Genomic DNA, 26,673 nt, shown 5'->3' with positions numbered 1-26,673 from the left:
CAGCTTTACAGAAGTGAGAAAGGAAACAGAAGAGACTTAGCAGGAGCTGGTTTAGTTCTGCTTTACTTCCGTTTAGTTCCTCAGGCTTATATTTCCCATTTTATCTGGCTTCTGAGTTATGCCTGACATTGTAGTGTAAGGAAGGTTTATACAATTCTCGGAGCTTGTTCCTAAGTAATCTTTTAGAGACATGGATTTTCTTAATTGATTTTTTTTTCCCACAATCCTGTTAGGATAATAAAATGAAGGCAGCTATTCTTTATCTGAAGACATATCAACCTAGTGGCATTTGCCTTCAGATTAGGAATATAAAGTAGTAGGAGATTGATTAAAGCAAAATCTTGTTTCCTTGCAAATATTACCACTGTCATGTCCTTCTAAGTTCTGGTTTGTGTTGATATTGACCTTGGGTGCTTCAGTGGGACCCGAGTCAGAAAGAAAGATGGCTATTATTACTATTAATCAATACCCACAGAGAAGCATCTGGGACCAATTATGATGTATTCCGAAGGGACAATCAGGATTATCTGGAATAGGATAGATATTGGCAATATTACTTCCAGGGAAGGAAGGAAACAGAATGCTTAGCCTTCTATATCTAGTTGTGATGTTGCAGCTGTAGTAGGAGATCCTGAAGTTGTGATTTTTATTTTTTTTTTTTAATTTTACTTTTTTTCCCCCTACCTAGATGTCTTGTTTACAGAGAGTGATATTTGATGACAGGTTACAGTTGAAGTTGACACCAAAAGGTGTCATTTAGTTCAGAATTGCTTATTTTGGCACAAAAATAAAACAAAAATAGCTAATGCAATTAAAAAAAAATTTGGATTCAAAGATAGGGGATAGGTAACAATGACTGTGATTATGGCACTTGAGTTGTTGGAAATATCCATATTTGCCATGTTTTGATGGAAGACTCTGTGGAAATGAGTTTCCTAATTTGGTTTGGTTTCCTTGATGCTAGAAGATTCCTTGTGAGGTTATGCAAAATAATTCTGTAGTTCCCACTAGAACATATAGAATGGCTAGGTATGTTGGAATGTAAGAAATTAGCCTTTTTAATCTTCTGAATGTGAGCCTAAATACAGGCAGCTTGAGGGGAAAGTGAGGTGTCCATGTAGGTGTGTCCACCAGAGATTCTAGAAATCCAATCCTATTGTGCCACACATTCTTTTTGAGACTTTGGAGCAATAAAGCAATGTGTTTTTCTACAAAGAAAAAGATTCATTGTTTGGAATGAAACCTGTTGAATCCTGTTCTTGGAATTTGTGCACAACATAGTTTTGATTCATTAACAGGCATTGGAGTACCTATCTGACCTGACAGTGCTTGGTCAGAGATGAGAGGCAAAGATATAAGGAACAAAGCACATACCTTTTGCTTCTCCTTTTTATATTTGCCTCACCTGGAATCCTGGAAAAAAATCTGGCATCAATAGGTGATCAGAAAGCTAGACCATTGTCTGTCTGTTAATGAAAATATTTGAGCTGCTGTGTACTTTTCATCTGTTCACTCTCACAGTTACAGCAGAGTTGCTGTTTAGATCCATGCTGGTTTATACCCCAGATAACTTAATTTGGTAGGGTTAAGTAGTGAATTGTATGCTGCCTAAATTACAGATACTTGCTATCCTTGTGTAGGCTTGATTTTTATTCTTTACTGGATTGTACTTGTGGCATGCTCTTACTCTTTCCTGATTTATAATGGATCTCTTTATTGAATTATTGAGCAAAACTTTTAAATAAAACATCAAAGAACTCTCTTCTACTATCAATTCTCCTATAGTCATTAGATGTATCAACCCTTAGGACCACTTTCCTCATCAGAATACCGACACTGCTAGACTTACTGCTAAATGAACTGTGCACTAAAATGCATCCATTTCTTTTTTCTTTTGAAAATGAAATTATTTGCCTTGTACAACAACAAACTAATTCTGCATATTTACAAGTATTTTCCACAGTAATTGTTTTGTCCTTTCTGGCCACCTTAAATGTGCAGTAGTTTTACAGGTGAAGAAAAACAAAGTTCTTGCAGAAAATGTTTAAATGTAGTTAAATTGCTTCTTAAAAGCATGTCCCTTATGAGTTGAGAAAAAGACTGGTCATCTTCCATCTTCTGTGTTTTAGTTATTGCTTTCCTTGGTCAAGAGAGCCACTGAATCCAGACTGTATTATGATAGTGTGAAGTGTGGTTAATTCTTAGCAGTTTAGTTTGTGTGGAGGTCAAAATATAAGCTCAGGTCCTCTATTGCCACTTGTGTAAACTCTAGTTGTTCATGCTACTTTTATTTATTTACTTTTATTTTAACTTTTTTTTATTTATAACTTTTATTTACTTATTTATGTATTTGTTTATATATATTTTTATAAATTATTTCAATGCCGTAAGACTTTGACTTGACTTTATTGTTCTCATTTCTGTTACACAATAACTTTATGCTACCTTTGAGCTTCTTGTCACTTACATAGAAGCAGTAACTCTGTCTTTCTGCCTGGAGGGGGATTAGTGTTTACTTTGCACATAACAAAACAAAGAGAAGGAACAAAGCACTGTTCAGAACCCCAGGAAATAGTTTGTAGTGTAAGTTATATGCTTCAAGGATAGATGAGGCTAGTGGGAACAGCATTCGATTTCTGAAAATAAAGCAGAAGCCTTGATTCACAAAAAAAGGAAACTGGGAACAGCTTGGCTTTTTTTTAAATTTTAATAAATGAAATACCAGAATGAATATGCATGTTTATATTCAAATGTTTAATTTCTGTGGGCATTATCTAAATACATATTTCTGTCATCTGGCTATTTTTCTAAAAGCTAGAATAGTCTTGCTAGGATATCTGAACTAGAAAACCCTCCTATTGTGTCTTGTTGTCTAATATGTTTTAGTCCCTCAAAGGGAAATAAGCAGCAAAACTTCTTTATGTGCTGATTTTAAAAGATGACGAAGGGACCAACTTTCACCATTAGCTAACACTTCTACAGGCAAGAGTTTTTTGTAGTCTTGGCCTGAGAAAAGTTTTTATGTGGTTAAACATGATTTCAGTAAGTGCTTGGACAATTGATGAGCAAGCCATTGAATGCAAAGACATAACCTTTAGACTTAGGAAGCCCCTAACCTGCATTTATGTGAAGGCTGGAAAAGGTACTGAGGCTATGATACAGCATTATCTCCTTGCCCTGCTGTAGGATACTGGCTAAGCAGGGCTTTGGTGTATGGCTGTAATGAGTGCTCTTAATGCACCTTCTTGGATTTGGCCCCACCTGTGTGTGTCTGGATAACAGAAGACTTTTCTTACTGCTTGAGGCTGTCAGTATGTTTTCAGTTGAAACTCTTTGGGCTCTTGTAGATAACTGATTCTCCAACCCACATCCTTGGCCCCCATTTAAAACCAAAGTAAGGCAAGGTAGTCAAAGACAGTTCAAGACGTATGTAGATACAAACTGCATTATGAATCCTGCGACAACCTCCTTCCTTAATTGCTTCTGTACCAAATTCTAACACCAGTGTTTCTCTGCTTTATGATCTAATTTTTCTTTTTTTGCCTCCAGGGCTTGAGATACGTCTCTATAAATTAGGTTTTTATCTGTATCAGATGCTTATGGCATTGCAGAGTCTCAAGTTTTCTATATTAATTGTCTAATGCTTCATATACATAGCATTTCAGAGATCTTTTTTATGCTTTAGTTTGCAGCATTTCTGTGAGGCGCATTCCCAAAGACAGCTTCTTGTCCCAGTTTGCCCAGCTGACTGTAAATCTTCCTTTACTGATGAAATGTTAGTAGGCTGCTCTCAGCAGCTCTTAGCTTTCTATCAGTTATTGCTTCTTCCCTGAGCTGCTGGAAACTCCCAAATTATGCATTTGTAGCTTCTGTTTCATTTGCAAGAGTCATTCATTTCTGCCTTTAATTCCTGTTCCAACTGGCAGTGGGGATTGTGGCAGTCCCAGGCTGTGCTGCAGTACCTGACACTGTAGATCCATCTACTGAAACTTGAGTATCTTCAATTACACTCAAAGATCTTTTTCTGTTACTGGTTGTTTAGGTCACTTACCAGGCTCTACCAGTGTATTTTCAGTCCTGCTGTTCTTTGATAGAAAGCTAAATCATACAAAAGACAAAGGAGACAGGGTTTTTGTTATCTTTTTGCCATGGGAACATGAAAACTTTTCCCACTTCTGGTCTTGCACAAATAATGTAGCTCTGTAGTCAACAGTATTCTGTTGTAATATATCAGCTGTATTCTGATAAAAACTATTCCCTCCTCTGACTAGTTTCATTGCAGCTGCTCCTGAGCCTCATGAGGATTGTTGGCTTTACAGCTTGGGCTACCCCAGATTGGCTGGAGGTAAAACCCTATTTTCCTGTACAAGCCTGAGAAGTTTGCTCTATTTTGTGGAATACGATGTGACCACAAGAAAGGTAAATGTTCTGTGTTGTATCTGAGAGATTGTTTGAGCACCTTATTGTTTTCTATGCTCTAGAAAATAATCAGAGAGATGTGATGGCTCTGTTACTAAGTGGAAAAAGTGCCACAGCTACCTACAGACTCATCTGTTCTTCTCATATGCACTGTACCTCACATGGGCACAGTATTTAGGAACTCAGCTCCAGATCTTTAATCAGATGTTCCCAAGCTGTATCTTTTACCATCTCTTTCCTCAAGCCACCTCATTTCCAGCCTTTCACAATTTGGACATAGTTTGATTCTGATTCAGAAATCCCAAAAAACTGCCTCTCTCTTGCATTTGTGGAGATGAAATAAGAGTTCAGCAGGGAGCTCAGTGATCAAACATTTCTAAAAGCAGGACCACTTACAAAGGTGAGAGACAAAGGCTTTTTTGTCATTGCTCCATGGAGGGATACCTGCAGGCAGTAGAGGAAGGGGAATGCTTGTTAGTCCCCATCTTCCAAACATATGCTAGGAGCTGGGAAAGGGCTTTGTCTTATCAACATCATCACAAGATGCATGTTTGCTGCAAGCAACATGATATTACACACATAATTAAAAATTACAGCAAATCATAAATGGAATGTGAATTAATGATGACAACATCAACAATATGCTACTTCCTTTAAAGGATTGCAACAGAAGGAAAGTTGTTTGTAAGAGAGCAGACAGTGCTCATCTCTCTGACACATGGTGTGATCCTTGGTGTTGTCCTGTGCAGGGCCAGGACCTGAACTCAGTGATCCTTGTGGAACCTTTCCAACTCAGGATATTCTAGGATAATCACCACTAGGTGCTGTTGCTTAAGAAAGGAGGACCAAATGTGAGAACATGAACATGGCCTTAGGAAATACAATCCATAATCCTGTGCTTCATTAGAACAGGTTGCTTAGGAATGCTGTGTTTATTCTGTCAGCAGAGCTGTTTGTTTTTGGTTTTTTTTAAAGAAAGCTAAAGTAACTGTCTATTAGCTGTCATTTGCTTCATTTTGTCTTGTAAGATAGAAATGGACAAAAGTGACTTTTACTGATTCTTTGAATTTGTATAGAAGCTAGATGTGATTTATTCACCTTTGCGGGGGAACTCCCCTGGTTTCGGCATCCTGCTATCAGCAGTGCTCCTGTGGGTTGCAGTCTGTGTAACTGGACATATGGGCCAGATAGCAAAATTCATTTGCACTCTTGGAGGGATATAATACCCCATTTTTCTCTTTACCACAACAGCAGAAAATTCTGTGATCATTGTCCTGTGGAGAAGTGATAATTAGATAAAGAGAGGCACGATAATATGTTGTAGTATATAGGGCTTTTAAATGAGTACAGATGTATTGCTCCTATCCACTGAACCTATACTTTATGCAAATTATCACACACTTGGTGCAAGGAGCACTTTCCTCATCTCATGCCATCTGTGCATCTGGCAGAATATTACAGGAAACTCATTTGTGCATCCACTTGGGAGTGTATCCTTCCCATTAAGAAAAAAAAAGTGATTTTTAGATCATATCTTACAGTGGAAGATACTAGATTTCAAGCAGATCAGTTTTGAGATAATTCACTTTTTTCCATTTTATTTCTAGGGCTTGAGTTCTTGTTGCCAAAATGCAGACACCAAAATGCCAATATACCAATAAGATGGTGTTGTTCACAGTATTTGCAACTTCAGGGAAGATTTTGCAAAACTTTTGTCCTAAATTTATATTTAAATTCCAGACTGAGAGATTTTTACGCTATAGGATGGAGACAACAGCAATCTGTCCTTACCATGTTTTTATATTCTTTTCCTGCTGAGCTAGATAAAGTTTTGGTTGTCCTGGTGTAGTATTGCTGTTCTTGTATGAGTGAATGTAGCTTTGCAGGTGTATACCAAGCTCAGTAACATGTCTTTGTCTTTGTATGGTACTTTAACTCATGCAGTTGCTTCCATTTTTCTGCAGGGAATTTTGTACAAAATGTTACAAAGACTTCAGTATATTCCAAAATAGTCACTTTCCCAGTATCTCTTCCTGGATACCGTGTAAATTAAAAGTAGACTCTTGTGACAGGCCAAAGAATTGAAAGCAATGTCTGCTCAAATGAGCACAACTTATCTTAATATTGGGGAATACCAATTCTAATCATCTTCACAATTGTTTTCCTCCACTCAGAACCTACATGTCTTCACTGTCTTTCATTTAGGATGAAGCATTCTCTGTTTAAATGTTTGAATCTGTGGACGGAGGTAGCCCTTACTTCTATGCAAACATGTTTGGAAAATGTGTGAAATTTTGCAGCAGATACTTAGTATCTTTCCAAAATAGTCATCATCAATTAGTAAAAATAGAAACAACTTTCACATAACTGTTGCAGAGGCATGATATTATAAGTCTCCAGGAGTTCTCTCTCTCTGGGTTGGTATGAAAGGTGGGCAGACATTTTCTCAGTCTACCAGTGCAGCATTCATTGGAACTCCTGCAGTCTTGCTTGTCTCAGCTATACCATGTTTTGCAGTACATGGGGCATTACATGTGTTGGTGGATTCTGAGCATCACCTCTGTGGGCAGTGTTTCACACCTGAGGGTGCTGCTGGGTGACTGCAATTGGTGAAGGGGAGGGAGGAAACTGCTGTCCTGCCTTCCCTCCTGTACCCATTCTTTCCTCCAGAGTAGCCATGGACACCTCTATTTGACTCCCTCCTCACTGCCCAGCTGAAGGAACCTGAATAGATATTGTTCTTTTAGCTTTTTTTGCTGTAAAGTAGGGAAGGTGAGAGGGAGTAGAGAGAAGGGGTAGAGATTAATGTGGCAGAACACAACAGTAAAGTGTATATTTAAGCTTTAATTAATACTGAAAATGTTAGTGCTTTAATTTGTTAATGACAGGATGTCAGGACCTCTTTATATGTTTGCTTAGATTTTATTAGTGGGGGATACTTAAATTCTGATGAAATCCTGTGAGGGAAGAAAGGGAAGAAAAGCTGTTTTGTTTTCTTGTTTGGTTGGTTGGGGTTTTTGGGGGTTTGGGGTCTTTTTTTAACCAAAAAAGATATTGCAATGTGATAGAGAATTATTTCTTGCTAGGAAAGATCTTCCCTTTCTGTATTTCCTAGCTCTCCACACCTTAAAAGGTAAAGAGAAAAACTAATTCAAGCCACAAGAATGTAAGGAACAATCATATTTCAAACAACCATAAATTTGTTCAGCTTCTTTGCTCCCTTCTCCCTCAAGTCTCAATATGGCAGATGAGCAAATTGCCATAGGTGCCCCACACTTCCTTCACTTACAGCTTATTTTACATTCTGGCTAGATTGCTATTAAAAGGTGTGTGCAGTCTTATAATTTATGGTTAACAAGTCTATATCGTCTTTGTAATTCCAACTGTTGTGCAATAACAATTTCTATGTAGGTTCAACTGGGAACTGTAAATAATTTCTCATAAGTTTACTGGTAATAAAAAACATATTTTAAGCAATGAGAGAAAGCTTATTATAATAATTGTCTGCAGATGTGAAATGGAAAGCATTATAGAAATATATATCTGTAACACTCTATTAAACCAGAATCTCACAATAAGGGATGCATAGTGATAAAGAAGCACATACATTTCACAACTCAGAAATTAGTTTCTTAGACTTCCATCACTCAAGGAAATCACATTCCTATCACTGCTCAAGTGATGTGAGTTTTCATACTTACAGTAATCTCCTGTATTGACAGTATATCAAAAATAGTTCCCTGAAGAATAAGGCTAATTTTCTAAACCCAGTCAACCCTCGCTTTGAAGTCTGGATTGGGATGGTGATGGAAAAGTTTCACAAAGGTTGAAGTACTGAGCCTTAAAGCATTCTTTATTCTTCCAGTATAATGATGGCAGATCTACCCTCTCTCATTTCAATCTTTTGAATAAGTCCCTAAAGCAGAAATCAGCAGTTTCATGTTGCTGTGCATGACTCTCTCACTGCCTTTCCCTTCTAGATCTTGTGCAACTACCATTAGTTCTACATGACATCCTATTTCAAGCTTTTGATTGATCTTACAGAAGTGAAACTGCTAGCAAGGTCTTTCAATTACAGAAGTACATTTCTTTTGCATACGTAACAGGCTCTTGCTAAAGTTGCTTAATGAATTACATCTAGTGTTTGAAGAGGAAAGGTATGCAGATTTGGGCAGTCCCTGCAATACTGAAAGGCAGGGAACATGCCCTTTTGAAGAGAGAGCTCCTGTTCAGGACAGTGATGCTGTGCCCTTTAGCCACTTGCGAGGGTTCTGCAGCCCCTTGCTGGCTCTTCTGAAGGTGCTGAATCCCCACATCCTCCTGCTGTGCTCAGCTCAGCCTTGCCCTGCTGTCTCTGCACTGGCTCTGGTGCACCAGCGCTGTGGAATCATCTGCAGGGGCTGCACTGCTGCGACATCCTCACTGCATGGGCTTTGTGATAATTTTCTTTGCTGGACTCTCCCATTCTGCTCTGGTTTCTGCACAAAATACCCAGTTGTTTGGTTTTGTGACTTTGCTCTAGCAGTGTCCTAGCATTCACTGAGAGGCGCTGTCTTCAGATGTAATACAGAAACAAATAATGTGGTCTCATAAATCATCACCTCCAAATACTGAGTTAGGTTTTTTGTGAAAGTGTAATGATACCATGAGCTAGCTGTGTGTTTAAAGTTACTAGCTTCTCCCTTTTCAAGATGGTAATTGTCATTATCTTCATAACTGGCATACCCCTCTCCATATTGCCTCTTGCTCGCTTTCACAATAGCTTCTAAGTGCCCGTAATTAAAGATTGCTGTTGTGGATTGCACCAGGGTTCAAGCAGAAGTATAACGAGTGCCACTCATACGTTGGAGTGTGGAGTACCAGTGGACATTGTGTTGCTTTGATTCGCTGAACTTATCACATAGGCACTATATTTACCCCTTCAGCTCTGAGTGAGGCTGTGTCTAACTTGGTACTGTAATTTCAGTGAGGGAAATAAAGAGGAGCTCAAACGGAAGAACCACCATTGTAACTTTAGGAATAAATGAGTAAAATTTCGATTAGTCTACTACTTTAGCAGGTCAAAATGTTCCCACTGCCACTCTCTTGCAAAGTTTATGACTCTCAGGAGTTGGAGACACAGGTGATGCAGGTGGAGACACTCATGGAGATGTTGACCTCTGTACTACGATGCTCTCTGAAGCACCCTGAAACCTTAAGCTCTACCAATACAAATCATAATTTTTGTCAAACCTCACTTAAATGCAGATTAGAGTAAGTCAGTATGGATAGTGGTATGGGTTGTGCTCTTTGCTTGGTGTTTCTGTGGTTTCACTGAAGAGCACATTGGCTATGCAAACCCTAAAGATGCTCCAGCATCACAAAGAAATGGATTCTTAGTTGGGTAAGAAAATGCTAACTCTGATAACTTTCAGTTCAAGCAATAAGGTGAAAAGTGAAAGACTGCCAAACTGACTGAATTAAGTCACTCATAGTAAGATGCTGAAGACACTACCTTGCCAACTTCTGACAGCAGCTCTTTTACTGGCTGTAATGAAAATTCAGCTATAGAGAATCTAGACACTAGGTCTGATTTCCATCTTTTGCATATGTGTCTATAAAATGGGAATCTAAAATTGAGAGACCTGAGAATGAATCATGAAAATACTTGGTATTTAAATGAGCAACAAAAAAAAGATTTAGAGAACTGCAGGACTATCTTCAAATTAGCAAAAATTACAGCAGTGTCTGGGCAATACTATTGGGAACAATCACACTTCACAGATGAACACACTTTTTGGACCACTGGAGGAGAATAAACAAGCCCACAACATGAACATGCTTCACAAAGGAACTGAAACTGTAGGAAAGAGCCAGTCTCATAATTCCACTTTTGTGGGATTAAATTGCCTAATCAGATCCCAAAGTGCTGATATTTCTTTCCACTTACGCTGACCAATAAACATTGGGATAATTGTGTGGGCTGCAGAGCTGTGTAAAGACCACACTTCTCTAGTACTCTTTGCAGGGGGTAAAGTATTAGTGTATCTATCTCTGGCCCTGGAGGTTCCCAGAAGTTAGTGTAGCTTTTAAAGAGAATATATATCACTTGCGGTGAGGTTTGGAGTCCTTGTGTTCAGCCTGAAATGATTTTATGAGGAATAAAAAGTTAATGCACTTAACTGCACATTGACCACCCTTATTCTACTTTAGTCTAGTCAAAATCAATTTGCAAAATGACGCTTGGAACTAGTTTAAATGAATTATGTAATCTCCAGTGCTTTAGAAGTATTATTGAACCTGTATGACCTGTGCTATATTCTTCACTGGCAGAAGAATACAGAATTCCTCTGTAGGCTGATATCCCTATATGTTACATACCTCAGACTTTATAGGGAAAAACAAATAGGAAAAGAAATGCTCTAAACACAGTCAAAACTCCCTCTAAATCCACCCTCACCTTCCTTACCTGAAAGCACAGTGGTCAGTGGTAGCTGACCTGCTCTTCCTTTTCCTCTTGGCAAGCCTGTATTGCACAAGCACAGTCCTTGCTGCAGAGGCTGACAAGGGGAGCAGGGGGAGGGGAAGGGGCAGAGTTGTCCTGGAGCAGCTCTCTTGTGCATAGGCCCTGCCACAGGCTGCAGAGTCCCTGGCAGGTACCTTCCCTGCCCTGCCTGCCCAGGAGCCATCTGTCAGTGGCCATCTCCACTGAAACGCCCTGAGATGATCTGTTGTTTCAGGCTGTGCAGATGCAAGCTGATGTTTTTTGTCATAGCAGTGTAACAGTAAACCCTGAGTTTGTGTTTCAAATTGCCCTGAGCAGTAGGACAGGAAGTGATGGGAGCCCAATTCTAGCCCTTCAGGCTTTGCAGTAACTCTGACATTTCACCTTCTGTGTAGGCACAAATCTACCAAATGCAATTATTCTGAGAACGAGACTTTAGATGTGAGAGGAAAGTAACAGCTGGGAGGAAGAGTGTGAAAGAAGGACAAGGGAGAGAGGACTAAGGCAGTGACTGACCTAAGAATGTACATTCATAAGATCAGTAAGTTCCAAGCAAAGTTACTATCCTGGTGCCAAGGCAGGTGTTACCTTCCTCTCCCCTGTGAAAGAACAAGGATTGATTGCATATAACCTTATCCAGAAGAGTGTAAGGAAGCTTTTCGTGCTCTAAGTTAGTGCATCATTAATAGCAAGTTGCAGAACTTAATTGGCAGATCTTACTAATGCAGAAGTCCCAGTGCTTCTGATGGCTAAAATTTAAAGGCTGGCATACTGTGCTAGTTGTAGTCAACATTTGCAAAATAGACGGACTTCACATGCCTGATGCTGTGCTTTCAGGCTATATTGACTGTTGGAATTAAGGGCAGAGGAGAAAGTATTAAATGTTCACATTCAAGAGAAGAGCAACAGGCTTCCATAACAGTCTTTCAGTAACTGTGATTTTAAAGTCAGATAAGCATGTAGCCCCTGAAGGAGCAGAATCACTCCTAAATTGTGGTTGTTTATCTTAAAAATGATTCAAATAGCATTATGGAGATTCTGATTGAAAGTCACAAAGATTTCCAAAACTAGCATTCCTGCTCTGAACAGAGACAGGGGAGAGAAACAACACTGTCAAATATGAAAATGCAGTATGGACTGTGAATGAATGAATGAATGCAGGATTGATCTGTCTTGTTTTTCTTTTGCCTCAAGATGCCTTTGGATGGCCAAAGTTACAGGCTTGCTTGTGGCAATTTGTTCCCAGTGCTGTCAGTTATAAACTTGGTGACTGCTGGTAATGTGCATGGTAATATTTTGATCAAGTATAAGTTGTCAAACTAATGGGTTGGTGCACAAGAAAAATGGAGATGGATAATCTTTCTGGGATTTTTTTTTGTTTTTTGTTTTTTTGTGGGCTTTTTGGTTTTGGCTTGTTTTTGTTTGTTTGGGCTTTTTGTTTGTGGGTTTTTTTTTTTTTTCTTCGCAGCTTTTGACAGGAAAAAAACCAAGGGTTAGAAATTAAGACTGTATAAAAATGAGGAAGAGAAGATCATCTCACAGTGACAGTTCTTAATGATACCCTTCACAATTTTGGAAACCTTCAAAAGCAGTGTCATGTTTTCCCATCACATAACCCATTTTGAACAACTGAGAATTAAAATATACAGATAAATACATTATCACACCTAGGAAGTCAAAAAAGACTGGAAAACATCTTTGGGTGATACACATGTGGATGTGTTCATGCTACTCAGCTCCTTCCTATACAGGATATGCTGTTACGTGTGGGAAGGGGAACAGCAAACAGATCTTCTCCTTCTGACCCTGTAGATAAGCACAAGTGTAGCTGACATGAGAGCAGGAAAAAGCAGGATTTCCTAATGGAGTAATTGCATAATGGTATCTTGCTTTGATCAGAAAGGTGTACTAGGCATTCCTGGCCCTGGGAGCATTGAGTGCCAAATGTTGTTAGATACAAAGTGAATACACTGTGTGCCATCTGGGACATGGGCTTTGGGAAAGGGTACACTGAGCTGCTGTAAGCTGCTACCAGGTGAAGTCCTGGGGCAGGTAAAGTTTAAGCTGGCTGATGATCTGCCTGGGTTCATTATGGTGGAGGGATGTCTAGGATTTCATTTTCTACGGTACTTTCACCATACCCGTCTCCTTTTTCCCTTAAAAGTCAGTCAAAACAAAGCCCATTTTAAAAGAAATGAATGTAGAAAATGTGAAACGTAAGGATCTTTTACAAAGCGTCTTTTACAGTGCTGGGGACATAAAACAGGGCAGTGGAAGATAAGCCATTATGTATGTTGAGGAAGTCTAAGAATAAAGATTATAGGCAAACAGTCTACCTTTCTTTACAAGGCCTTGATTTACATCCCTGAAATCTCAAATTTAGCTATTACAATGAAGTCCTGTTGCACACTGAGCTGCCTTTTTATCACCACTTAAAATCTAATTAATCCGTATTGAAGCACAAAGATTTCTGTTGTGTTTTAGGGTGAGGGGTCATAGAGCCCTCTTTGTTCATCCTCAGGCTTGTAATCATCAGGCATTGGGATATAATTTTACCAAGCAAATTGGAAGGTAACAGATCAAATCCTTATCGGAAAGCCTAACTCATGGTTTAGTGAAGTCCTTCGTCCTTTATGTGAAACTTTATATTCGTGAAGAACAAAAAAGTGTTTCAGAGCTTGCAAAGGGTTAATAGCAAGGGCTTATATTTGGGGCAGCAGAGACCTAAAATCATCACAGCTTCCACCATCACTCAAGGTAGCAGTAGGTACAGAACTACTGGGGAGACTTTTCTTCTCAAGCTTCCAGGGCTCTGCTCTTATAATGGCCTTGGTCTATCAACCAGTGATGCAATTATGTGGCATATTGGTCTCTCTGTTGGGATGGGTCCTGTCCTGTCTCACCACCTATCTACCCCAGTGGAAAAATCTTAACTTGGAACTAAATGAACTGGAGATCTGGACCATGGGACTCTGGCAAGCTTGTGTCGTCCAGGAAGAAGGCGGAATGCAATGCAAAGACTTTGATTCTTTCCTGGCTTTGCCTCCAGAGCTCAGGATTTCTAGGATTTTGATGTTTTTTTCCAATGGATTAGGGCTTTTGGGCCTCTTGCTCTCTGGCTTTGGGTTGGACTGTTTGAAAATTGGTGAAAGACAACAGGAACAAAAGAAACGGTTGTTGCTGTTTGGAGGAATGCTCTTCTGGATATCTGGGATTACAGCTATTGTCCCAGTTTCCTGGGTTGCCCATTCCACAGTCCAGGAATTTTGGGATGAGAATATACCAGATATTGTTCCCAGGTGGGATTTTGGGGAAGCATTGTTTGTTGGCTGGCTTGCTGGATTTTGTCTTATATTAGGAGGATCCCTACTTAATTGCACAATCTGTTCCACTGAAGTCCATCCGTCTTCAGTCCATTATGCAGTAGCAGAACAGCAGGATCAGTGTCAACGCTTGGAAACTGAAACCAGGCCTTAAAATGGAAGGTTTTAAGCAGTACAGAAATACTGCCCCATCTTTTCCAAACCCTGGTGCAAGCCAGAAGCTTGTTCCGGTAGTAATTCAAAGGGTTTTTTTTACCTAGCCGATTTCCTAAATTGATGTCTGCTTTCTCCATAAACCGGTATTGGAAGGTGATGCATTTTCTCACCTGTGGAACTGTTTAAAATTGCAGCAAAATGCTGAAGTTTTCATAGACTGCACAGAAAAGGTGCTTTTGCTTTCTTAACTGCACTGTAAAATCCTGGAAATGAATGTGCCTATTCTCTTACAGCTTGGCTTTTAAGCAAAATGTGCTTCCTTTTTTATGTAACCAATGAAATAAGCCCCAAAGTTTGACTCCTGTTGCAATTTTCCACTTGACTGATGCAGTGACATACAAACAGAGGAGATTTCCTATCATAAACAGTCTGAATACCTGCATTGCATCAAATGTTTTTTCTGTGTATTTGGAAATAGTTGGTTTCTGAAATTGTAGCAAGCTTTGCTGTTGTCTTTTTGTGCATGGGGTGTGATGGTGTGGGTGCCTCAGACCCAGCAAGCTGTATTTTCCCAGTGTGCCACATTAAACTGACCATACAAGTTATTCCAAACGTTTCTGGCACCTGCATACTTTATGCAACAAAAATAGGCTGAGAAATGTTGCTTTAAAAACCAATGTAGCTCTATCGTCCTCTGACACAGCTTGTGAGGCATTATGCATCCTATCCAAGGTCCCTTAAGCTCCCTTCAGTCATGTTTGGAACATGTTGCTGTATAATCTTTGACTTTAAACATGTGACATTTAACTGGCCACAAAGCAGACAGTGTCATTTGCTCTGAGTGCATCAGGATTAAAACTTTAAAACAAACTGTGAGATGCCAAAACTAGCAGAACTTCTGTAATGCTTTAGCTGATTGATGGAAAGCCAAGTATATGCTTCTCTTAAAAAAACAAACCAAAACCTAATGAAAAGTGACTTTTCTGCTACTTTTCTGCCACACTTTTCTGCTACTGGTTTATCATATCTCCTGCCAGTCTTGCAAACACTGCACATGGAACCAGGCCACACAAAGCAGGAGGGAGGAGAGAAATATTTCGTGCTTCATAAGGCATTGTTTTAACTCTTGCTTATGTGTGACAGAGCATGACAAAGAACTGGGCTGAACAGTGCCTGCATAAGCCAATGGTTTGGTGCTTCTGTGACTGCAAAAAAATGAATGTGGCAGACAGACACAGCCTACAGTTAGCTGGATTTCTCTTGTCTGTGCTAGGACGGATTTTAACTGGTACCTGTAACTACTTACCCAGGCTGGAAAAATCTCAGACTTAAATGCACCAGAGCTTTGGAGCATGGGACTCTGGCAAACAATGTAGGAACACAGTGTAAAGACTTATTTTTCCCTAGTTTTGCCTCTAGAAGATTTCCAGAATTTTAGTATCTACATCAAATGGACTAGGACTTCTGAGCTTTGTGATCTCCAGTCTTGGACAGTCAAAAGATAAAGGATATGGAGCAGAAGCTAAAAAAAGCTGTTGCTAGGTGATGTCTGGAGACCCTGTCCCTTGCTTACACTATAGCCCAGGAGATTTGGGATGAAGACATCCCAGAGATTCTGCCCCAATGGGAAACAGCAGATGCACTGTTCAGTGGTTGGTTTGGTGGTTTTTTTTTAATTCTAGGGGAATCTCTACTCCTCTCCACAATCTGCTTATCACCTGTCTGTCACTTATGAGAGCAGTATGCAGTGGCAGATATACAAGACGCCCATCAGCATTTGGAAATTGGAAATGGAAGACTTTAAAAGGGCAGATATCTGGTTTTCTGACTTCCTGCTTGTGTTACAGAAAGAGAGAGACCTGCTGAACAGACAGGTTACTGTTTACAAGATGAGGGTAGGATTCTTTCTTACTTTTAATCGCTATTATTTCCAATTTTAATTACATTACTTGATGAGCTATGGCAATCTAAGCCACCATTGTATTTCTCCCAAGTCTGATCAATGGCAGATTTTGTTTTTGTAGTATGGCTTGGAGTGAGTACAAAATTTTAGATCTCTAGGCTTGTATGGAGACTTAACCATATTTTAAATGGCAGAACTCCTACCAGGGCTGTTTTAAACAATGTATTTTTTACAAAATAATACTAGTTGAAGTCTGAAAGAGTTTGTAGTGCCAGTTTAACATGCATTACCAAAGCCTAATGCAGTACAGCCTTGAATGAAGTTTGCTGGGCCTGTATAATTTAGTGTAAACTAAATGTTCTCAGACATAATGCCATGTAATCCATTGTGAGAGAGAGAGAATATGACCACCTCTATCCCTGCTCAATCTCTCTCTCTCTCGCTAAGGAAAGCCAGTATTTCTCAGCAATAATGAGATGTTGTCTGGAGGAGACTCAACTGTGTTCATTGCTGGTGCAGTTTTTACTTCATCAGTGTAAAGAACTAACTTCAAGTACATGAATCAGTTTCCATGTAACTTATCCTTAGAGCTGTCAGTGATTGACATGAACTTTCTATAAACTAGCGTGATTTCACATTGACAAAGCAGTAGCAGCCATCTGTTTCTGCAAAGACCATATAAAGAGATACAAGAGCAAGAAAATAAATAAAATACTGGTCTGGAAAACAGCTTTGTTAAAAAAAATGTATTTTCCAATCACTGAAACACATGAAAAGTGCAGAGACAAGTTAATCTATGTAATGTATTTGCATACTCTTACAGACAAAATTAGAACAGAAACACATTCAGAATATAACCTGATTAAATATTTAGTTCAGTCCTGAGCATTTGATATTTAATACAGTATAAACATAGCAATAGTAAAAAGAAAAATAATCTTAAAATTATTTGATTTGTGTTCTATTACAATTTCTGCTAAACTTTGCTCATTTGGCTAAATATTCTTGAACCAGTAATATTTACATTTTGATATATGCAACTGCAGTGACATTGGTACCTGGCAATAGAATTAATTACATTCGTTATACCCTGCTGTGCAGAGTAAATTTCACTGCAAGAGTAATATTTATCACTTTAAACTGATGGGAGTTTATTTGTATGTATTATTTTAGCTTATTCTAGTGAGTGTTTCAAGTGTGATAAGCTGAATTAGTAAAAAAAACCCCAAACTCCAAACCCAGAATTGTTAAAAGCTGCCTATAAATATGTTCAACTTTACCAGTCTGGAAAATGAAGAGCATGAATATGCCTCTCATTTTTAAAGGCGTTTTGTAAGCTGAAGCCAGCAATACTTAAGTTTTGACTTCACTTATGCTTACAAATCAGACAATAATACTTAAAAAAAATATATTCAACATTTGAGAAAAAACAGCTAACTGGGCAAGAATTTAGACATCTCTAAGTATTTTTCACAATAGCATCCTTCATTACAAATATTTTTATGGCCAGAACTGAACTATATTAAACAGAACATAAATAAGACTGTAAATAAATAAAAGAAAAATCATAAAGTAGACCTCTAAACATCATTCTACAAACACCTTATATAATCAAATTGAGAAGCTGAAACTGTCAACCTTCATTTCACCTCTACATTAAGTAATTCCAGATTTTTTTTCTTTTAATTGACCTTTCAAACATGAATGTTATCTCAAACCCAAGACACAAAAAACAAATGGGGCATTCACAAAGGCTGTTCAATCCATCATCTTGATCAAAATAGCATGTTTGCTTTATATTTCAGTGAACTGATGTATTTGTGCATAAGAAAGCCCTTGGGTGTTACACAGACCTCTCATCACAGAATTGTCACTTTGAATCTAAGGCAGCTGCGACCATATTGTGCTTATATTGTTTCCGTTTGCTCACCAAGTAATTATAGCATTTCCGAAAGATGAAGTCCACGCAAGGGGGCTTGTTGTTTGGGGAAGAAAACTGTAGCCAGTGAATGAAATACATATGAGTGCAACATACTAAGTAGAAAATTAAATATTTCTGTTCTCTGCAATATCCACCTAGTTACACAGTACCCACAGATGACCCCCCCTGCTTTACCAAGACAGGACTGCTTGAACACCTACATCCAGTGCTCTGAACTTCTAACAGAAGGCATCCAAGCTGCCTCCTGATGAAGCAGCCTGCTCAGAAGAAGCATTTAAGACGTATTTCAAACAAGTCATTCACATCTATTCATTAAACCTGTGCACCCCCAACTGCATACAAGGTCAATTATATATTTTAAAAATTATTATTTATTGTACTGAAATTTGTGCAGACTTCTAGTCATGAGCTTTTCTTTTTCAGAAAGGATTTACCTTACCAATAGGACTTCTGATATTGGAGTTAGCATGTGAGAGATTTTTTTCTGGTATAAATACTTTAATGAAGCATCTTTAGCTCTGTAAACCTAGCACTCTCCTTCATGTGTTCCTAGCAGGCAATCAGACAGCCCCTAGGACAAAGGATTAACAGAGAGAAACTCTCATTTTTAAGTGCACAATGGATATAACTGTTCTGATTTCAGTGTTGGTATAATGAATTTGATTCATCCTGTTCAGAAGGCAGCTGCCTCTTTTGGTAGTCTCAAAGTAAGTTTTTAGGGTTACTTGTCTGCCTTGCCTTTCTCACTCTCCTGCAGATGCAAGAAACCTTTTAGTGCAGGTTAAAATACTGTACATTCACAAAACTAAACTCTGAACTCTGTGTCTTCCTACAAAGTATTAAAAAACAAAACCAGAAAAAAATTATTTTCAGAAACAAAATTACAATGTGGGTGATGAATCTAATCAGCAGCTGTTGCGAGGCAGCCTGGATGTTTTGGAAAGGAGCTTATGCTTGTGGTTAACTTTAAACTATAAAAGTTACACTCTTGTACAAAAGTATTGCATGGCAAAATAGCCATCTTCACAGTCTGCTCACATGAAAATAGTGAAAAGATAAACAGTTGTCTGTTGAACATAATTTTTCTCAACACAGTGCAGTTCAACAGGATACATGCTTAGTACTGCCTCTGTTCCTTTGTTCCATCTTTACAAAATAAAAACACAGATGTGATACACACAAACTGTACAAAATCAGCATCAGTATACCAAAATTAATCTACTTTGGTTTTCTGTTTGTTGTGGTTTTTTTGCCATTTTTTAAGCTTACAACAACTCAGTTCACTATATTTTACAAATAAACATATCAATAGTGAATGTAAAATAGAAGATCTTTGAAAGCACATCACTGGAACTACAAAGCTCATCTGAAAAGAGATGAACAAGTGGAAAAACACTTCAATGAAAATGCATAATTATACATCATCAGCTGGAAGGGCTGGTATACTGATCTTTGCTCTTGTGAAGTATGCTATCTTCTCCCTGAAATTAGAAAAGAAAACAAGGGATATTTTTACCATTTGTGGCATGACTCCAATGTCATCTGCTGTAGAGTTGCTAAAGTTACAGCATTGTTCTTCAAAACACAGGTTTGGAAAATACACAGAAAACCAATTTACAACAAATGAGGCATTCTGACACAATTACCTTCTTAGGCAGATTTATGTAAAAAGCAATTCTAATTTTGAATGAGAAAAATATCAGAATTTCATTAATAACTGCAATGATAAGACTGAAATATTGTTCCAGTCACTGAATTTCCTATGATGATATTTTCATTGGGGGCATGAGAAGGCAAAATAAATAATTTTATCCTGACATGGGAAAAGGGCAAGGGGGGAATAGTTGTGTCTGGGCAAAACTCACAGAAGCAGAATTCTCCCAGTTGCTTCCCCTGTGCTGTTACTACTTCTGTCACTTAGGAACTGAGACACAACTGAAGCATAACAAGTTTACACAGGCTTGCCTAGCAGCAGGCTAGAAAGCAGAAGAGAAGTACTGGGGGCTTAAAAATTAAAGCTCAGAAGAGTCATTCTTCTTGAGAGGTTTAAAAATGTCTCTCTGTGATTAGTCTCAGGCCACAGCACTGTAACAAGTCCAACTAGCAGGGCATGTACAATTCAGCCTCAGGAGGTAAGTATTTATCCAGAAGACTAAACCATGTTTTCCACTGGTGAAGTTACGAGTTCCCATGAAAAACAGTAGCTCAGAAGAAAACCAACCTAAACTGGCTTTCTCTTCCTAGTTGTGTGGTGACTAGAAAATAAAGGACAATGGAGCCTTTTGATACCCTTCTTGCAGGGGAGTGAAGTTTTGAGCACCAGTACATGTTCCTGTAGATTTAGGCAGCAGTCTGTGATGACTGTTATATAACCAGCACTAACCAAAATCCTTTCTCAAGGCATGCACAGAAAGTGAAATCTTCACGATGCACTGAATTTCAAAATGAAGATAAATAACTCAGCTGTAAGACGTCTTTGCTGAGGAACCCCTTTCCTTTCTCTCTTGCTTTGACTCTGCATCCCTTACAGCTGTGGTTTGCAAGACATGCTGCCTTACAAGCCCCTACTTGCTTATGGGCTTTTCCAACTGTTCACAAAAGATGGTTTAAAAAAAGGAAAAAACGTCTCATGTTTATTAGCAGTTGACTTAAATTTCCTATAAAGGAATCTAAAAATTCAAACTTTAAAAATGTGTATTAACTGACAAAACAAAGCAGATTAACTTGCAGTACTGTTTCTGTGTGCAAAAGCAAGCATTGTATTTTTCAATCAATGGATTTATATTTCTTTTTATGTAGAAGTGTGGCCTCCAGGCTGCAAGCCCTGCCACTTACTGGCCAGCCTTTTAGGAATTCAGACCAGTTAGAATTAAGGTTTAAGAGAAAGACTGTTCATTCTGGCTTATGCTAAGCAAGAACACTTCATTAATTGCTTCAGGTAATTGGTTGCTTCACAACCAAAAGGAGAAGGGACACAAAACAGAGGAGGGATTCAAGATCTTTCTTTAATACTAAGCCTTGAGCAAGGCACCAGTAGTGGTTAATGAGTTCCCTGATGAGATGTATCCTGTCCTACTTCTCCTTTTGTGACTATTTGTTTCAGGCACCTGCCATCACTGGAAGAGATCCCATGACTTAAAGCCCACTGTCAATGTGCTGTGGGTGTGGTGAGGCACAGCCACAGTCACACATGTGCCAACCCACCGCAGATGTCACACAGGGCTCTGACACTCCACTCTGCTTCCTCACACACTGAGCTACCACACCAGCAGGGTACCGAGGCCTGGTCCTCTGAAACTCCAACTTAGAGCCATGTTAGAAAGGTGGCATGTTTCTGGCAAGTCAAAGCCATGTAGACTTTTCACTAATACTACAGGGCATATCTGATTATATCTAGAAATAGTTCATGCTACTTCACTACATTAAGAAGAGCATGAAAAGAACAGACCATACCTGAATGACTGCACCTGCAGTGGCACTTTCTGGCTCTGCTCCCGTAGCCGGCACACATCCTTAGAAGCCTTCCTCATCAATTTCTCTGCACTTAAACCTTGTTTCTGCTCTTCTTTTGACTGTTCAGCCTGTGTTGAGAAAAACAATTGTATTTTGTTGATAATGAATGACCACTTGTTTCACAGAAGTGAGAGGTTCTTCTGTGTCAAGTAAAACACTTGGCAGTGTCAGGTTTACTGTTGGACTCAATAATCTTAAAGGTCTTTTCCAACCTAAATGAATTTATGATAATCTCTATATAAAAGGTCAACAAGAAAAAAGACTGACATCACAAGTCGAAGCCATAGCCGTGAAATAAAATAACAGGGCTTTTCCTAAAGAATAAATAGAGAAAATTCCATGCCATCACAGGTGGCTGCTAGGTTTTATAAACACCAGTATTTCTTAAGGCTGTAGTTAGCCAATGCCTAAATTTGTATGAACACGTGTTGTGTATCCAAGCATCTTTTTAGAAATGGGAGCCATTCATTCTCTTCTCATGTAAAATATTTTTATTTCCCAATGAAAGCTCAGGAAAATTGCCTATACCTACTCTAAAGTGACTGAGAGAAAAATAGTGAAGCTGTGCTCTCAAAATACGCTTTCAAGTTTTGTTGACCATCTTAGCAAGGAACATGAACTCTTTTGCCTTTTTTCATGACATGGCACCTATTTTGCATGTGAGACTTACTTCTTTCATTTGCATTGTAGAGGTGTAAAAGCCAAGGCAAGTGAACAGAACACTGGTGGTAACAAGAGATCAAAAGCCTTTTGTGAGCAGTGTTCAGCAGCTACATAGCCCATGGTAAGTTACTGAATTTCTGTACCTCAGTATTGCTGGCTCTATTACTTATGTCTTTAACTAAGCATCAACAGGACAGCTGCAGCTATGCCATCCACCATTTCAGCAACAAGACTGCTGTTAATAGCTGTGCTTGGGCTTTAAAAAACTTTATCAAGGGTTACTGAATATCCAGTAATTCGAACAGCAGCTCTTTTTAGGTGGGCAGTCACCTGGAAATGTTAGACAAATGATCCCTGTTCATACACAGGCAAGTTCTGTAACAAATGCATTGTCACCCCCAACATGTGTGGGGTGCATGGTGTAGGCAGTGCTTTCATTTCTAGACTGCAGGGGCTGTCAGACGAATGTTATTTTTCTTTGTCAGCCATCAAAATTCAGGAAGAAGTTCTCATTCTCAAACAACAACAAAGTTGTAGAAAGTTTAATTTTTGGTTCTTTAGAGACTTGAAAATGCTGTTCATTACCTCAGATTAAAATACATTTTCAAGCCTGAAAGAGCAATCTTCAAAGCTGGTTTGTAACTTAGTTCACATCCCAGTTCTGAATTCAACCCAGTAGACTCCTAAACAACAAAACCAACTAATTCAAAAGAACTAGTCCATACTATCAGTTTCATACTGGGTAGTTATAAGAAAGCTGCTCACAGCAGGGTAGTGGTACCCTCTGTCTGTTGAAACTCACTCTGGTTTCTATATGAAAGTGTTTTACATGAAAGAGCAGCACCCTTTCAAAAACCCACTCAAAATCCAGTCAGCTTGTACTGCTGTTAACTTCAGTCCCCAACTCCAAAATAGCTATGATTTTAAAATGAAATTAACCTATAAATATTGTTTTCTTGATTAATTAGTGAACATAAATTTGCAATCTACAACTGGTAATGTCTTAATTAATTTTACATATGTCACTGGCCATATGTTTTACCAGCTCCCCTAATTAATATTTATCATCAAAGCACTAAACATACAATATTTCAAAATGTTATAATTTTATCCTTTCCCTAACTATACATGAGGTTCTTGTGATTACTGAATTTCAGGTTTAAGAGCATAGATGACTTCTTTGTTTTCATACTCTCTATTACCATGTATCCCTTTTTCATTTTTTAATCCATTTATTTTTTTAAGGATACTCTAAGAGAAACCTGGGTTTCAGCCCAATGTCTCCAAGAATATGCATATGAGAAGGTATGTACATGACTAGGTTTATATTTACATCACGTTTCTTGAGTGCTTTACATAAAATACAGAAAAGCACACCAATACAATGGCTGGACATTCAGTAAGTCCCAAAAATCTGGCACATTTTGTGGTGTGTGCCCCCACCCTGGCCACACTATGATATGAGATTCTTTAAGTGACCTTAAAACACTCATTCACAACACTTACCTCCCAAATATAAGTGTCAGATAGGAATCTCTCTATCTGGGCTTAGTTTAAGCTTGGGTTAGTTTAAGATGACAAAGGAGAAACGCTATCAAAATTAGAGCTGAAACACTATTTTCTGTCATGTTCTTCAGTGGTTTTTGTATAGAAGGAACTGAATCTGAAGAAAATCTCTAACTGTGCTAAACACCAAATCACTGGGACATGGACCTACTTATTGGTATTAATGACATAATTACGTATTACCTCTACACAGAAGATGTACTAAAAAGAAATAAAGAAGATATTTACAGGAATCTTTCTTGGCTATAAACAGAAGTAATACTTCAGAGGACACTAGGTGTCTGAAAACTTACTTGTATGATGATTTAAGACTCAAACTTTAAAATACTGCATGACTTCTTACAAACATCCAGTCTAAACAAGAGAAAATGCTTCTGGTGCACAGAATTACCTCTGTTTTCAGCTCTGCAGGTTTTAGTGGGCATTACATACTTGCTGCACTTAGGAAGGTGTGGTAGGAATGGGAGGGAAGGTATGGAGTCTGTGGATTTGGCTTCAAGCAGAGTAACTGTGTGCCAGCAAGCAGCCACTGATTTTCAACATCCCCCACATCTACGGTTTCATTTTTCACTTGAGACTCTCTCAATTTCTCTGGCGTTTCCAGCTGCTGCATTAGTCTGTGCCATTATAATGCCTGCAGGATCTAAGAAATAATCTATGACAATGTTCTCTAGGCTGCTGTGTTTTGCTAACCCAAGAGGAAACACTGACAGTACTATACAGTGCTCTCAGGGCTGTTTTGCTCCACAGGGGAAAGCTGCAATGATTTTAAGGGTAGAAATATTTGTAGAAACTTTGTAAGCACTCTTCAAAGAGGTAGAGTGACTATGATCACTGTTCTGACTTTTACCTTGGACAGGAGGACTTAAATGCTGTGCTAATATATGCATATATTTTAGGAATGTGTGTTATTACTCTTATTCCTCAGCACAGAGTGTGTAATGGTGTTGATCACTGACAACAGCCATACAAAATGTGACAAACCTACCTTCTGCTTTGAAAGAGCCAGCTGAAATAAAGCACAGGACTTATAATATGAAATGTTGCAGAGGCATACTCTCTGTTCTAGAGGGAAAAGCTTTAGAATGGGAGTAGTTTTAAACACTCAGAAATTATAATTTCCATCCTGCATCCAGCATTAGATATAAACTATGAACTTCTACATAAATTTAGCTGTGCTTCTTTTCTATAAGCTACTATTTTTATTGGTTAAAACTTGGATCAAATTCATATAATGAATTCACATGGTAAAAATCAACATAGTTACACTAAGTTTAAACACTGCACTATCTTCCCCCATTTTGCCCAAGGGTTTTTCAGAACACTCAAAAGTGTTCATCCTAAACTCTGCTAGTGTTTTATAGTAATTTTGGTACTCCACTACCTATAGCCAACAGCAGATGCCAAAAGAGGAACCAGAAGACACAACAGTACATAAATGTAGAATTGGGAGAACATACTGGGGGAAAAGTTTTGTTTCCTAAGGTATCAGTCAAGGACTTCTTGAAATATGTGGTATCACTACATACATTTTTCTACCATGAATTAAACAAACCAATAAATTCATAATTTTTTGAACCCATGCAAACTTGCAGCAGTTGATGCTTTGTTGAAAACATTTTTACAGTTTCTGAATGTTGTGCTATGTTTTCTTGCATTTAACTTGCCATCTGTTCAATTCTGTGCTTCTTGGAGAATAAAAGACCATAATTAATTGCCCTCACTCATGGTTGTATGGACTTCATTGTAGCTACTCAGGCATTTCTAACACTGAAGTTGTTTCCTCCCTTGACCAACTCCTTGTTGACCCTCCGTAGTTTTATCATCCCCTTTGAAAAGGGAAACCAAAAATGAACTATGTTTATGTTATAGGCATAACAGTGTTTAAATCCTAAAGCAATGATTTGTTTTGCTCCATGTATTTTTCTTAGCAATTCCTGTCTTACTTGCTTTTTCACATCTGCTGATCCTGTGATGTTTTTGTTTACATTTTTGTCTATGTGGAGTATCTAATTTCTTAACATCTAATTCAGAGCTCAGCTTTGTATATGTAAATATTAGGATCACCCTTTCCTCTTCTACATGAGGCTATTTACTCACATTTAGCTTTAAAAAACCCCAAAACATCACAACCAAGAACTATTGCTTACATATGAGGAGGGCCTCTGCACCTTGTTAGAACTTTCCATTTTTACTACTCTGAGTAACCTGGTTTATCAAAACACTAATCTCTATCAACCATAAAGCTGTAAGGAGCACAGATCCCTCCTGGCTTTCACTCACAACCTTCCCTCATTGAAAACAGATGTACATTGACTGACTTGGATGGGAAGGGGGCTCCAGAAGGCATCTACTCCAACTTCCCGCTCACAGTATGTGATGCCAGAGCCAAGTACTCAGGGTCTTATCCAGTTAAATTTGGAATACCTCCAGTTGTGCAGGTTGGGTGGATTTGTTTTGGGCTTTTTTTCTTGCTTCTTTTTTTTTTTTTTAACTCCTCCAACACCTTTCTAGGGCCCTATGCCAGTCAATGATCTCCCTAACAACTTAAAAAAGCAAAAAGCCTCCCAAAAATGTAACAAAAACCCCACAACATCTAAGCTTTGGTTGTATCTTGTTGGAATTTTCCATGTTCTGACTTCTCACTGTTGCATCTCATTCTTTTATCCTGTTTCTTGTCTTTTATTCATATGGGGGTATCCCA

General features: G+C 38.5%; 3 protein-coding genes across 6 annotated transcripts in view; 2 read left to right on the top strand and 1 right to left on the bottom strand.

Annotated features, from left to right (window-relative positions):
* The window catches only part of LOC146438277 (uncharacterized), an 89,931-nt gene that overhangs the window by 31,791 nt on the left and 31,467 nt on the right, over positions 1–26,673 (top strand). For all 3 annotated transcript variants that reach the window (XR_014851726.1, XR_014851725.1, XM_085058743.1), the window contains 2 exons: positions 22,431–22,524; positions 23,649–23,708. The gene's annotated coding sequence lies outside the window, so the exon portion shown is untranslated. The remainder of the gene's footprint in view (positions 1–22,430; positions 22,525–23,648; positions 23,709–26,673) is intronic.
* On the top strand, positions 13,727–14,380 carry LOC146438278 (claudin-22-like). The gene has a single exon (XM_085059892.1). It carries the CDS (start codon positions 13,727–13,729, stop codon positions 14,378–14,380), a length of 654 nt encoding a protein of 217 aa, XP_084916018.1.
* The window catches only part of WWC2 (WW and C2 domain containing 2), a 95,432-nt gene continuing 85,781 nt past the window's right edge, over positions 17,023–26,673 (bottom strand). For both annotated transcript variants that reach the window (XM_085058737.1, XM_085058738.1), the window contains exons 22-23: positions 21,681–21,808; positions 17,023–19,708 (exon numbers count right to left, since the gene is read on the bottom strand). In XM_085058737.1, the coding sequence (XP_084914863.1) occupies positions 19,642–19,708; positions 21,681–21,808 (195 nt within the window). In that variant the 3' untranslated portion in view covers positions 17,023–19,641. The remainder of the gene's footprint in view (positions 19,709–21,680; positions 21,809–26,673) is intronic.

The sequence above is a fragment of the Lichenostomus cassidix genome, chromosome 4, assembly GCF_008360975.1.
Source record: "Lichenostomus cassidix isolate B80296 chromosome 4, HeHo_3.0, whole genome shotgun sequence".
Classification (NCBI taxonomy): Eukaryota; Metazoa; Chordata; class Aves; order Passeriformes; family Meliphagidae; genus Lichenostomus; species Lichenostomus cassidix.
This window is presented reverse-complemented; position numbering and strand designations above follow the sequence as displayed.

What these genes read in the sequence shown, in the direction of transcription:
- LOC146438278 (XM_085059892.1), top strand. Translation starts at nt 13,727, where the DNA reads ATGGCCTTGGTCTATCAACCAGTGATGCAATTATGTGGCATATTGGTC.